General features: G+C 30.4%; 1 protein-coding gene across 5 annotated transcripts in view; it reads left to right on the forward strand.

Moving 5' to 3' along the window:
- Window positions 1–16043, forward strand: part of LOC135139325 (tripartite motif-containing protein 2-like) — an 80642-nt gene that overhangs the window by 27080 nt on the left and 37519 nt on the right. For all 5 annotated transcript variants that reach the window (XM_064069525.1, XM_064069524.1, XM_064069527.1 and 2 more), the window contains one exon: window positions 12343–12452. In XM_064069525.1, the coding sequence (XP_063925595.1) occupies window positions 12343–12452 (110 nt within the window). The remainder of the gene's footprint in view (window positions 1–12342; window positions 12453–16043) is intronic.

Here is a 16043-nt window from a genome sequence, read left to right on the forward strand (position 1 = left end):
ACTGCTGCACCGATTGCACCAAAATTTTGATATCGCAATTTTTCGTTTTTTCGTGTTTTTAATTTTTCAACTTTTCATTTTCTCGACTTCCAGATTTTTCAGTTTTTCATTTCTTGAATTTGAAATTTTTCAATTTTGCAATTTTTCGACATTACAGTTTTTCATTTTATCGATTTTTCGGTTTCTCAATTTTTGAAGTCCTTGATTTTTACTTCCCGAGCGTAAGCAAAGGAAGTATTGTAATCGAGTCCGTCGGCCGACTCTCTACTTTTACGTTTTCTCGATCTTTCATGACCCCTAGAAGACGAAGAAATAGGTCTCCCATTTCCGTCTGTCTGTCCGTCTGTCCGTCCGTCTGTCCGTCTGTTGTCCCGGATTTTTATTAGACAGATAATCTCCGAAAGTACTCGACCGATTGTTGTGAAATTTTGTACTTATATTAAGAATATCATGTAGATGGTAAAACGCTAACCAAAATTTGTCTAATCATCCCCACCACTAATGCGATGACGTCACTTCAAAATTGTACATAGTAAATGGGTTTTCAATTGTATAAAATAACATAGTCCTACACATGTAGTTTACAACTCTGAATCGACTTTTCACCCGAAACGTCCAGATTTTTGGAAAAAAAATCAAAATTATAAAACAACATTTTGAAATTTAATTTTTAGTCTGCTAACCAGAATGCTTTGAAATGTTGCAGATGTTTTAAGGCTATAAAGAGCATCATAAATCTTTAGTCAAAAAATATTTGCTTATCCCCTCCAAAAACTTGATGACGTCAGCTCAAAAGTTTGTGGAATAAATCATATCTAAAATGTATAAAATGTGATGAGTCTGTACTTGTGATCTATCACTCCATTCATATTTTTTGGATTTGCATATACAGGGTGACTCAAAAAAATTAATGAATGAGTAAATATATTTTATTGATTTAATCAGGAACTACAAAACCGAATGCTCTGAAATCTTGCAGATGTTTTAAGGTCATAAAGAGCATAATAAATGTTTAGTCAAAATATATTTGCTTATCCCCTCCAAAAACTTGATGACGTCAGCTCGAAAATTTGCCGAATAAATCATATCTAAAATGTACCAAATATGATCAGTCTGTACTTGTGATCTATCACTCCATTCATATTTTTTGGATTTGCATATACAGGGTGATTCAAGAAAATAAATGAAAGCGTAAATTTATTTTACTGATTTACTCAGGAACTACAAAACCGAATGCTTCGAAATCTTGAAGATATTTTAAAATTATCATAAGCATGGTAAATTTTTGATCAAAACGTATTTGGTCGTCCCCCCTAAAAAATTTATGACGTCACCACAAAATTTTGCTGAATAAATCCTATCTAAAATGTACAAAATATGGTGAGTCTCTTCTTGTGATTTATCATTCCATTCAAATTTTTTCCATTTGCATATATAGGGTGACTCAAAAAAATTAATGAATGCGTAAATTTATTTTATTGATTTAATCAGGAACTACAAAACCGAATGCTTTGAAATCTTGCAGATGTTTTAAGGTTATAAAGAGCATAATAAATTTTTAGTCAAAATATATTTGGTTACCTTCTACAAAAAACTGATGACGTCAGCTCAAAAGTTTGCCGAATAAATCGTATCTAAAATGTACAAAATATGATGAGTCTGTACTTGTGATTTATCATTCCATTCATATTTTTGGATTTGCATATGCAGGGTGACTCAAAAAAATTAATGAAGGCGTGAATTTATTTTATCGATTTAATCAGGAATTACAAAACCGAATGCTTTCAAATCTTGGGAATATTTTAAAGTTATTATAAGCATGGTAAACTTTTGTTCAAAATGTATTTGTTCATCCCTCCTAAAAAAATTGATGACGTCACCCTTAAATTTTGCTGAATAAATCCCATCTAAAATGCAAAAAATATGATGAGTTTGTACTTGTGATTTATCATTCCATTCATATTTTTTAGATTTTCTTAAGAGGTGGTTCAAAAAAATTAATGAAGTCAATTTATTTTATTGATTAAATTAAAGGCAACACTTATTATTAGTATTACACCCCAACCAACCCAATTTGGTAGACACAAAATTTGTTAAAGGAAAAACTCGGTTGAAACATAAGGGTAGCACGCTTATTTACATCGACTTTAACATTACAGACCTGCATTTGTTTTATGCGCTCACTTGGTTCCGCGAATGTGAAATAGACATGTTTGTAATCAACCAATTGTGAATTTCACCGTCAAGAATTAAAATAAAACCCAATGTTTTATATAATAAGCGGAAGTCGAAACAATAAAACCGATGGTCGTTTTGTTTACAGTTTCTCTGTTTGACTCTCACGTATGCTGTTACGCCTGTCATCTTAAATTAAGAATGTTTATACATACACGATTTTCAGTTGCCTCTGATACGTATACGTGAGTAAATTGTTTCGTTATTTTATTGATTATTACAAATCAATATTCAAAACGACCCAATTCATTTTCCCGAAAATTTGAGAATATAATAATTTTATTCTTAGTATTACACTACATCTATCCCAACTGATATACGTGTCCTTGCAAAAATGTTGATGACGTCATCGCAATTTTTTTTTAAATTCCCACTAGAAAAATGTAATGAGAAAAAAAAACACAATAGGCATGCAGTCGTCAAGTTTCCGACAGCGAGGGAAGTACTGTCAAAACTCTTTAGACCAATTTTTATCTTTCATTTTCCCAATTTTTTATTTTCATTTTCTCGATTTTATATCACAGTTCTTCGCTTCTTCATTTCCTTTGTTTTTTCGATGTTTACTTCAATTTTATAATTTTTCGTTTGTTCAGTTTTTAATTTTTCAGTTTTCGATTTCATAATTCTTAAATTTTTCAGTTTTACAGTTTTTGGATTTCTCAGTTATTCGATCTTCCGATTTCTTTAATTTGCAATATTTCGATATGTCAATATTTCACACTTTTTCGATTTTTAAGTTTCTCAATTTTTAATCTTTCCATTTTTTAATTTATTATTTTTTCAATTTTTCAAGTTATATTTTTATAGATTTTTTAATTTTACAATTTTGATGTTTTTCATTTTTTGTTGCGAAAATTTAAATTGTTGATTTTTCAGTTTTTCGACTTCTCAGTTTTTAATTATATTATTATTATTTTATTTTTATTGTTCAAATTAAGATTTTCTCGAAAATGTGAGAATAAGCACAGCTTTATTTAATAATGTATAAATAATAATTATAATAATATGTATTCAGAACATGTTGTTCGATTGTGGCTTAATTAATACTTTTCCTTCCCTGTTTTGAGGCGACAAACTCGTTCAAATCAAACTAATTTCTACGTGACATTATTCCGATGTATAAACGTAATCAATTCAAGTCGTTTCTGTTGCTGAGAGGCGATTTTTTACTTATTGCGCGTAAGCCAAGGAAGTATAGTAATCGAGTTCATCGGGCGACTTGGTACTTTCGATATTTTCTCGACCTCTCATGAGTCGTAGACACAGGGCCGCAGCTACAGAGAGGCCATAGGAGGCTGAGCCTTCCCTAGACAGTGATCCACCGTGTCCGTCTGTCTGCCTGTCTGTGTCGATTTTTATTAGACGAGATTCTCCGAAACTACTGGACCGATTGTGGTCATATTTGGTACATATATTAAGAATGTACATGGTAAAACGCTAACCAAAATTTGGCTGATCATCCGCACCACCAATGGGATGACGTTATCTCCAGAATTTACAATCATATTTTTTATACTTGGTCATTTGTGATATAACAATCCGTGTTTGTTTTCACAGTAGACATCCAGATTTTTGCGATTTAACTTTCAAACTGAAAAACCGAATGCAATGAAAATTTTACAATTCAACTTAGTAGAAACTGCTGCACCGATTCTTCACTGGGTTTTCTCGACTTGTTAACTGAAGTTCAGCTCTCGTTGTCTGGACTACTCTGACTGCTTCTGACGGTGGTTCCTATTTAAACAGCCGCGCGGTCCTTCTCGAATGTCTCCGTCTCCGCGTCTAGGTTTGTTCTCGAACACCCTTCGCGACATCCCCTTCCAAGCTCTTCTCCGGCCGCCGTCACCGACAATGAGTCATCGTCAGCGTACATAATATAACAATAAATCGCCACTCAGAATCCATGCATTCATCTGTTCCAAAAGTTGGATCACATCATCTCCAAATTTTATTAGCAAATCTCGCAAATAATGCTTTTATTTATTAAAAACAAAAAAAAACAAAGTTATTTCCCGCTCCTCAAGTACAGTACAACAAAGCCAACTTTTTCGAAATATTGTGAGATTGATTTTGCGAATTTATTTTATTATTTTAACCTTCTAAAGTACGACTGATTTTGGCAAATGACATATAATCTAAAAAAAGAGAGGGTGGGCGGGCGGGGCTAGTCCTTAGTAAGCTAAGACTGATTTTGGCAGATGATATACTCTTTAAGAAAAGAGAGGGTGGGTGGGTGGGGCTTGTACCTGCTAACATAAAACTGATTTTGGCAGATGACATACCTTCTAAGAAAAGAAAGGGCGGGCGGGTGGGGCTAGTACTTTCTAAAGTATGACTGATTTTGGCAGATGACATACTTTCTAAGAAAATAAAGGGTGGGTGGGCGGAGCTAGTATTTGATAAGATAAAACTGATTTTGGCACTTTTGACATATTCGACCATTTTACAACTATTTTCGAAAATTAGTTGAATACATTTTCTTCTAGATTTCGATACCCATAAGTCATTTTCAGTTTCGTTTCTTTGGAAATACCTGAATTATGATAATTTTTACCATCCGTCAAAATCGCTCGGTATAAAATTTTTGTAGATAAAAAGGACATTTTTTAATTTTTTGTGGTTTTTATATTTTCACAGAAATGTTTAACAATTATTTATTTGAGACAATAGAGAAGTCAAAACAGGTCAGGTCATGTTACGTCAAGTCACGTTAGGCGCATGAAATAAGAAATAAATTTTATAGCAAACAGTATAACAAAAAAAAAAAATACGATTAGCGCTTTTTTTACTTTTTTTACGTCCTAGATTCTATTATTAGTTTCCATTCCCACTCGATAGAAGGACATAATTAGCCTGTTTTTCTTAATATATGTACGTAGTTTTGTATTGACGACAAGAAACTGAACACTTGCTTAAAATGGCAAATTTATAGAGAAATGTAGAGGTAAAAATTTACTATCTTAAAGATGTTATGTAGAATATGTACAATAAGAAAAAAAAAAAAAAATAAAAATCATAAGCCCGCCCACCCACCCTGTCTCAATTGTGACGATTTTTCTTTGTTCGTCGTTAGTAATGGGGGCGGAGCTTAACTGAAAAATCTCTATTTTTCTACGACAAATTACCATGTGAAACATGTTCTTAAGTAATCGTGTTGCTCAAAGAAAACTAAATGTAAAAAAAGAAAGGCAAAAGATAATTAATTCCGCAATTAATTTTAGCGCCAATGAGCAGTATACTAAGGCGGAGTTTGTGTAGGTGGGCGGGGTATCGCTTTAAACTGCTCTATGTGAAAAATTCTATCCGTAATTAGCGGTTTAGGCTCTGGGTCACATGAAATTTCTTCTTTTTGGAATAATTGCAGTTTTCGCAATCTTTTTGACAAGGTTGAGTTCGTTTTATTAAGTAAATTCGTCCTTTTTCTGTGATGAAATTGCTAAACATCAGCTTAAAAACATGTTTTACATGGTGTTTATTGCAGAGAAATAAGCATTTTGCAATTAAGCTCCGCCTCTCGACTCACGACGAATAAAAAAGATCATTACAATTGAGACGAGGGCGGGTGGGCGGGGTTTATATTTTGCCTGTTTTTCTTAATATATGTACGTAATTTTCTATTCACAACAAGAAACTGAAAAATTGTTTAAAATTGCCAATTTGTAGAGAAACGCGAAGGTTAAAATTTACCATTTTAAAGTTGCTTTCAGTCTCTCAAAATTTTCACATTAGGAAAAGAAAAATTAAATCAGCAGATTGAAAAAATAAAAAAAAGCGAAACGAAAAATTGGAAAACCCGGAAATTGAAAAATTGAGAAACTGAAATATCTACAATTGAAAAAACGAAAAATTAAACTCTAAAAATTGAAAACCGAAAAATTGAAGCATGGAGAAACTGAAAAGTTTCACATTAAGAAAAGAAAAATTAAATCAGCATATCGGAAAACCGAAAAATTGAAAAAATAACGAAAAGGAAAGCGAAACGAAAAATTGCAAATTGAATAATTAAAAATAAAAACTCGATTCTCTAATGGAAAAATTGAAAAATCGAGACACCAAAAAATCTCAAATTGAAAAAACGAAAATGTAAAATATCGAAAATTTGCAAATCGAAAAATTGAAGCATCCAAAAACGGAAAAATTAAGAAAATAAAGGAAATAAAAAAGCGAAACGAAAAATTGCAAATCGGAAAACTGAAGTAATCAGAAATTGAAAAATCCAAAAATTGAAAAACCAAAAATTGAAAACGTGAAAATTGTTAATCGGAAATTGCAAATTCTAAAAATTAATAAAACAAAAAATTTAAAATTGAACAATTGCAAATCGAAATTAAGGAACCAAAGATTGAAAAAATAATGTAAATTAAAACCGAAACGAAAAGTTGCAAATCAAAAAATTGAAAAATTAAAAATAAAAAACTCAGGAAACTCAATCGAAAAATTAGAAAATTTAAAATTTGAAAATCCCAGAAACTGAAAAATCTAAAATTGAGAAAACGAAGAATTAAAAATCGAAAAATTGAAAAATCCAGAGGATGAAATTTTCACATTAGAGAAAGAAAATTAAATCTGCACATTGAATAAACAAAAAATTGAAAAATGAACAGAATAAAAACGAAACGAAAAACTGAAAACTCAAAAAATTGAAAAAACGAAGAAGTGAAAAAATAAACGAAATACAAAATCGAAACGAAAAATTGCAAATCGAAAAATTGAAACATCTAAAAACCGAAAAACTTCACATTGGGAAAAAGAAAAATGAAATCAGAACATTGAAAAACCGAAAGATTGAAAAAATTTTTCGTTTTTCGAGAAATTGAAGCAATGAAAAATTGAAAACTCGTGAAATTGTAAATCGAAAAATTGAAAATTAAAACCTCGAGAAACTCAAATCGCAAAAGTACAAAATCTAAAAATTGAAAAATTCAAAAATTTAAGAAATAAACAAAATCAAAAACCGAAACAAAAAATTAAAAAATAAAATCTCGCGAAACTCAAATCCAAAAATTGCCAAATCTAAAAGTTGAAAAATTCAAAACTTGGAAAATTGAAAAACCGAAAAATTTTAATTTGAAAACTCAGATAATTGCAAATCGAAAATTTGAAGAAACGAAAAATTGAAAAAATTGAAATTGAAAAAACAAAACAAAATCGAAACGTTGAAAAATCGCAAAATCGTTAAAATAAAGATTAAAAAACCAAAACGAAAAATTGCAAATTAAAAATCTGAGCAAACGAAAAATGGATGAATCGAAGTATTGAAAAAACAAAATAAATGAAAAATTGAAAAATAGCAAATCGAAAATTTGAAGAAAGGAAAAATTGAAAAAATAAGCAAAATAAAAAACCGAAACGAAAAATTAAAACTTAAAATCTCGAGAAATTCAAATCCAAAAATTGCAAAATCTAAAAATTGAAAAATTGGAGAAACAAAAAATTACAAAATCGGGACATTAAAAACTCGAAAAATCGTAAAAATAAAAATGAAAACCGAAACTTGAAACTAGAAATTAAAAAATCAAAAATTTAAACAAACGAGAAATTGATGAATCCAGAAATTGAAGAAACAAAAAAAAGTAAAAATTGCAAATCGAAAAATTAAAATTAAAATCTCGAGAAACTCAAAGCCGAAAATTGCAAAATTCAAAAACCGGAAAATTGAAAGACCGAAAAATTTAAACTTGAAAACTCAGAGAATTGCAAATCGAAAGTTTGAAGAAACGAAAAATCGTTGAAAAAATTTAAACTGAAAAAACAAAAAATTACAAAATCGAAACACTGAAAAATCGAAAAATCGTTAAAATAAAGAAAATAAGAAACCGAAACGAAAAATTAAATTTAAAATTTCGAGAAACTCAAATCCAAAAATTGCAAAATTCAAAAGCTGGAAAATTGAAAGATCGAAAAATTGAAACTTGAAAACTCAGAGAGTTGCAAATCGAAACTTTGAAGAAAGGAAAAACTGAAAAAATTGAAACTGAAAATGCAAAAAATTACAAAATCGGAAATCAAAAAATCAAAAATTTTAACAAACGAAAAATTGATCAATCGGAAAATTGAGGAAACAAAAAAAAATGAAAAATTGAAGAAACGAAAAATTGAAGAAATTTAAATTGAAAAAACAAAACATAAAATCGCAACAATGAAAAATCGAAAAATCGTTAAAATAAAGAAATTAAAAATTTGTAGAGAAACGCGAAGGTTAAAATTTACCATTTTAAAGTTGCTTCCAGTCTCTTGTTATTAAGAATATGTGCATTAAGTTGAAATAAAGATAAGTCTGTAATGTTAAAGTCAAGGTAAAGAAGTGTGCTACGCGTTCTCAAGTGAGTTTTTCCATTAAAAAAATTTATGATGACGTCACAAAATGTTTGTAATTAATACTAATAGTATTGTATTCCCAAATTTTTTTTTACTTGCCGAGCGAGCGTAAGTTAAGGAAGTGCAGTAATCGAGTCCATTGGACGAATGTTCACTTTTATATTTTCTCGACGTTTCATGACCCCTATAATACGAAAAAAGTAGTCTCTCGTTTCCGTCTGCCTGTCTGTCTGACTGTCTGTATCCATGATTATTGTTACATTTTGGTTTGTTTGACTATATTTATAATTGTCCTCGACCAATCTTTTATTGATCAAATTAAGAACCTCATTTTTTTGTTTTGCTTATACAGAGTCACTCAAAAAAATTAATGAATCAGTCAGTTTATTTTATTGAATAAATCAAGAATTACAAAACCGAATACTTTGAAACTTTGCAGACATTTTAAAGTTATCGTAAGTGTGGTAAATTGTTAATCAAGATCTATCTGTTTATTCCTCCTAAAAAATTGATGACGTCAAAATTTTGCCGAATAAATTCTACGCAAAATGAGTTTTTACTTGTTATTTATCATCGCATTCATATTTTTTAGATCAGCTTGAACAGGTGGCTCAAAAAATTAATGAACGAGACAATTTATTTTATTCATTAAATCAGGAACGGCTTATTCTATTTTCCCAGAAAATTTTTATACAGTATAACCTCTATAATCCGAACCCACGATTATCCGAACAGAAGTCCAAGTCTCTTTAATTTGAACAAAAACTCTGCAATCCGAATTGAACTTGCAAACATGCACCGATATGCAAAAATGGTCCAATATCTGATCAATGTATTTAGTTATGTTTCGAAAATCGTCGAAAATGGTCGAAATTTGAACAATTTCATTTTTGAAAAAGTTGTATAAAAATTCTCAAAAAATCCAGGGATATAGATCCCGACGTGCTGATTCCAAAAATATAGCGTGTTTAGGGTCGCGGAGCAATATTTTTGAAAAATTCCGTAACATTTGGATTTTTTGAAATTTTTTAAAATCGCGACATTTCTGGAGTTGGAGTTATCGAAGAAATGAGACCGGAAGTGACTTCTGCGGCCCGAAACATACAAGAAAGTATACATATTTAGTTAAATTTAGAAAATCGTCGAAAATGGGTCGAAATTTGCGTAAGTAAAAATTTCATTTTTGAAAAAGTCGTCTAAAAATTTTCAAAAAATTCAGGGTTATAGATCTTGACGTGCTGATTCCAAAAATATAGTGTGTTTATTGTCACGGAGTAATATTTTTTGGAATACATATACATATTGATTATACATTGTTGCTTAAGAAAATTTTATTTGTGTTTAATAAAATTAAAGTTTATTTCTTGAAGTTTGTTTTTACCAATATATGAAGTTCTTATTCATTTACCTTTCATATTTTTGGGAAAATCGCGTATCCGAACACACCTTTCCCCCAATTAATTAGGATTATCGAGGTTATACTGTACTGTTATTTTTAGTATTACACTGCAGCAATCCAAGGTGATATAAGTGTCGTTGCAAAAATGTTGATGACGTCAGCGCAAAATTGTGTAAAGAAAAAACTCAACTCGAAAATGCTGGATATGCTTCCGCTTCCAGACTTTTCTCTGATCGCCGTCGCCGACAATGAGTCATCATCGCCGTACATACTAAAACCCATAGGCGTCGTACTGGGGCGCCGTATGGGTTTCTTTCGTAACAATATTTAGCAGCATTTACTTACAAAATCATCAGCATAAGCATATATCTTTAATAATAATTTATCATTCCAGTTATATTTTTTAGATGGTATTTTCCGCATTAAAAATATTTAATTTCAGTCAAATATTTAATTGAGCTTACGTAAATCGGCCCTAAATCTTGTAATTTCGGACTTCGGACTGATTTTTTTTCTGCTCGTTTTCCTACAATTTTCGGCCTTCACGCGTATTTTATCTATTTATTTTCATGGAAATCTCTCCACATCCTCAGCGCGCTTTATCAACTCATATTACAGACAATTTATGACTTAAGTATTTTAAATTATATGGGTTACGAAAGGTTAATTTATTCATATCTCAGAAGATTTAATTAATTTATTAAATATTAGTTGTAAATGAATCGAAGACCCAACTGAATGCTAAATCGCCGAAGATGCAAGTCTAAAATTAAAAAACTTACGATTTGATTAGTAATAATATCCAACCGATTAATTTCAAATTTGTTAATGGTTCTAAAAAAGTTTATGATCTCATCAAATTTATTATTAAATGCATCACAATGGAAATGTACTTTTTGTGTGACAAAAAAAAATTTGAACAATTAGGAATATATTTTTGTCGGAAATTACCAACTGAATTCTTAAAATTTTTATGAGGCACGAACAAAGGATGGTTGCAACACATTTACTGAAATGTCTTCATTCTCTCCGGAACTGTTTGTGGTTTGATAATATTTTTTGAGAATAACGTAACACTAAAAGTAAATAAACGAGATGAACCTCAAACAGCCTGTAACAACTGTCAGCTAATTTATTCTTTATAATAAATCAAGTTTAAAAAGTGTTTTTGATGACCTCCAAAATGAAGAAAATGTGATTTTTATTAAGCAGGCAGATGATCTCTTTGCTTGTTTGCTTTGTGTTGAAGTTCAAACAAGTGGAGTTACGGTCTCTTTGATCTACGCTTCTCGAGATCAAATTCTTGAACAATGATTGGAAGCGGAGATTAAGTGTTTGCATATAAACAATTAGAAAGTTAGGCTGCTGACGGTCGATGAAGAAACTGGGATCGTATGCGTAATATATGATATAACGGATGGTGTGGTCGTGTTATGCTAGCGTTTATGTTTTTTGTTGGTGTAATAGTCGCCAACAAGTACGCAAAAACTATTCCTTTTTTTTTTTCTGTTGATGATTTTATTAGAGCGGTAATCTACGAAACTAAAGAACCCGTTACTTCGAAATTTGCTTAACAGTTGGAACCATTACATTTAACCACCAACTAGTTATAATGCCATATCAAAATTTATTAAATCAAAACAGAAGCCTAGTGGGAATTAATTTGAATTACCTAATACAAACTTATTCCGAAAGCACGTTTTGGAATGTTAATCAGTTTGAACCTGATTTATAATCGTACGCTAAGTCCGTGACTTAAATCTGCGTTATTAATGAATAAGATGGAGCTTACGAGTTCGTATTATAAGAATTTATAAATTTAAATTGTATAAGATTTCTTATACATTGAAGCTATACTGTCTACTTCAGAGTTTATTCCTCTATTTAAATTACCATCTAATAATTTTCTCATTTATCGTAACACGAATATTTAAAAAGCTTTGAAACCGACGTCAGTTGGCCTCATTTGATGAATCTAGCATCACACTACAGCTCTTAATTGAAATATCATTATGAAATTTTAACCATCCCATTGACGTAACCATTTCACTGACGGTGTGTCTATCAATTTGAATATAATGGTGTTTTCATGGTAAATGGGCATGAAACTACCAAGCGTTTGATGAAGGGGAGTTCGTTGACTCTAGAGTGAGATGAAAAGGGCTTTACGTGTTTAATTTTTGTTTACACACACTAAGTATACTTTTATGTGTGGTTTAAATGTGAACATGTTGCCTAGAGTACATTGAATAATGTAATTAATTAATTGGATCACATAAATTAAATCAATAAATCATTACAAGAACGGATTTATTCTTGCGACTGCAGTTATTTTTATTTCTACTCCAAAGGAACATTCTTAGTTAACGTTTCTCTGTATTTCTTTTCAGAACGAGGCTCGGGGAGAGGATGGTCAGCATGAACTCGACCCTCGTAGAGACAGTCAGCATCAATTATGAAGACTTCAACGAAAGCTTTCTCACTTGTGGCACATGCTTGTGTAAGCATTTCCAGTATCAATTTTCATTTTCTACTCAATGTCTACCACTTATTGCAAATTGTTGTGAATTGACCGGAGAGGTTAAGGTTAAAAAAGTTCCCTGTGTGTTAACCTCTAGTGCAGACGAGTCTCTTAATATGTTTCCCCTTGTTCGAATGTTATCGTTTGAACAATAGTCAATTTAATTAATTCGAAAGGGAAACGAGGCGTCGGTAAAATAATGATAACAATGTACACAACTTCGCTTGATAGTGTAATCTGTTTTGGTGCCGGTTGAGTGTAATAAATAATCTGTACTATGTTCGCTTTGATTATGTGTATTGTCCTGTATTTAAAAAGTGTTTAGCTATTTACGAAGGTATGATGAATTTTTTGACACCTTTCATTCATTTTTTCTCAAATTATAACGATCTGGGATTTTTAATTTCGTAGTAGGTTTTATATACCAGTCGCTAGCTAGACAATGAAAAAATAGGTCGTCCGTTTTCTTTTGTTTGTCGCCTGTCGTTTATGTCGATATTTATTGGACAGATAATCATAATTTCCACTACAAGTAAATCGATTGTCACCTCAAAATTTTTGCATACCAAATTTTATTTAAATCTATAAAATAACATACTCATACACTTGTGACTTATGGAACCGTTTTGATTTTTGACTCTAGACGTTCATATTTATGGAAAAAAATCAAAACTGGATAACATTTTACAATTTAACTTTGAAACTAAAAAACCGAATTCATTTATCATTTTTAAATTACTATGACCGAGAAGTCGAGTTTATGCATTGTAAAGATTTATAAGAGTTTAAAATAGCAAAAGTGCAGTTTTAACCGGTTCCAATGAATAACAAACTTAACTTAAAATTAATTTTTGTTCTTTTTAATTTCAGTGGTTAGTTTTGGTGTTTTCAGGCATTTATCAGCCCTTAAGAATTTTTTCCCTATATGAAATACTTTTTTGCAAATGTTTGAAGCGTTGAAAGCTTGAAAAATTGGAACACGTGCAACAATTCATTTTTGTAGAGATAAGGATAAGCTTTGTTATTTTGTTGAGTCACAGCTTAATGTGAATTTTTTCTAAGACGAACAGAGTTGTTTTTCAAACACACCACTGTGGTAGGAACATTGTCTTCCATAATTGGTGAAGGTTCTTCCAAATGCGGTATTAATTTTCCTGTCAAGGCTTTCTTTTACATCCTTACAAAACCTTTTGCGAAAAACTGATGTGTATTCTGAAAGTTCAATTTTTTTTTGTATTTAATAGAAAATTGCTCTTTGTGGAGCTTGATGACCCCATTATTGTTCTTCTATTTGGTATATAAAAATTGCCATTTACTTTTTGGTAAAAAACGTGAAGTAATATAGACAAATCAGTGTGTTACAGATTCATTGCTAACTAATTTTGTATTATTTTTACTCTATGTATATTTGTGTAGAGACAGTAGGGTGGGGTTTTATTGATTATCTACTATTGGCGTGCAGGAAAAAATTACCATCCATTCAATTTTAATTCGAGTGTTTTCCTCTGGTTCGGGTAAATTAAAAAGAATTAAATTGTACGATCCACGATTTCTTTCCTCAACCGCATTGATTATTTTTTCAGTCGATAAAGTATTTTATTGATGACGTTATCACAAAGTTTTGTTATGGAAAAACTCACTTGAAACATACCTTTAGCATGCTTCTTTAACTATACTTTAACAGCCCACACATATCTTTATTGTAACTTACAGAGGTCATAAAATATCAAAATTACAGTTATTTTTAAAAGAAAAAAACATCCATTACCATGGCATTGAATAAATTCTTCAGTATAGTTCACAATCATATCCTGATTAGATGTTATGAACACAACACATCTCTCAGTAGCTGTGATACATTGAACGACCTAAAACATTATAAACGAACTCAAAGCGATGTCACTACTTGGTTCACAAATTGTGTTTAAATGATAATTAATGTACAGTTAATTTACTTTTATTTAAAAACTGGAACCAACATAAAACTGTTTAGGTGTTTATTTAGATAGTAAATTGGTATGGGAAAATGATAAAAAAGAATAAAAATATGTAGTAATCAATTTAAAATGCGTGAGAATTTGAATTATAAATATGACTGCCATGAAAATTTTAAAAGACTTTGGGAGTCCAATTTCCATATCACTATAATTGCCTAGAACTGCGTAGAAAATAATTCTTCAAAGTATGAATCATTCGACATAATCATAATAACATCCAACATAGATATAAACCTATTCCAACCAGATTTTTAAAAATTACCAAAAACTGAAATCCCTTTAGGTATTACTGTATAGTATTATTTTAATGTTTTACGGAAATGTAGTGTCACATAAAGGATTTAAGAATATGTACTATTAAAGATATATTAATTGAAGATGTCGTTTGATAAATGAGTATGTCCTTGCTAGGTTTTGATTTGTATATTTGTTATGAACAGTTGATTGACTTGTTTAAAATTGTTTGTAAAAACAAAAACAGAATTTATAACTATAAGATATTCTTTTGTAATCGGACAAAGCTTATAAATTCAGCGTTTTCAGGAAGTAAATTTAAAAAACTATCCAGTAACAATTGAAACATAACGTAAATTGATCTCGGAAACTAACGTTGAAATAAATCTTACGTCTAATTTTAGAGGCATGATCTAATGAATTATAAATTTCAACATGCATTTTGCATAAATCAAACACACGTATATACATCGAGGAGCTTAGAAAATTTTCTGAGTAAGAAAAAAAAAGTGCGTAATTTAGATGAGTCAACATAGCCATAACAAACAACAACAATTTTATTGGAAATCATTTCTCTGAGCTGTTTATTAAAAAAATATACTCCTACTTCATATTTTTACTTCCCGAGCGTAAGCTAAGGAAGTATTGTAATCGGGTCCATCGGGCGAATTGCCACTTTCATAATTTCTCGACGTGTCATGACGTCTAGAGTACGAAAAAAGTGGTCTCCCGTTTCCGTCTGTCTGTCTGTCTGTACCACTTTTATCAGACAAGTAATCTCCGACACTACTGGACTAGATGGTTAAACCAGAGAACATAGAGAAGCGTCATAGTCCTAACCGGTTTCGACCATAATTTCTGCTGTTTCAACTTTCGAATTCTCAATTTTTCGAAATTTTAGTTTGGGGATTTTTCAGTTTACTCCTATTTATTTTACAATTTTTCAATTTTTTAATTTCTCGGTTTTCAGATTTTCTCTTCAATTTTACGATTTTTAAATTTTTGACTTTTATAAACTCTTTTTTGTCGATTTTTCAATTAATGTTTTTTGGTTTTTCAATTTTTCTATTTTTTCAGGTTTCGATTTTTCAACTTCACTTTTTTGATTTTTCGATTTCTCAATTTTTCAATTTTTTAATTTCTGAATTTTTGGGATTTTTCAGTTTACTTATTATTTATTCAATTTTTCGATTTTTTTTTAAGATTTCGATATTTCGACTTCACTTTTTTGATTTTTCGATTTCTCAATTTTTCCATGTTTTAGATTCTCAGTTTTTGGATATTTCAGTTTCGGGATTTTTCAGTTTTTCTTTCATTTTTCAGTTTTTCAATATTTCAG

Source organism: Zophobas morio, unplaced genomic scaffold, assembly GCF_036711695.1.
Source record: "Zophobas morio isolate AGI-343-1 ecotype UQ-CSIRO unplaced genomic scaffold, CSIRO_AGI_Zmor_V1 ptg000031l, whole genome shotgun sequence".
NCBI classification, from domain to species: domain Eukaryota; kingdom Metazoa; phylum Arthropoda; class Insecta; order Coleoptera; family Tenebrionidae; genus Zophobas; species Zophobas morio.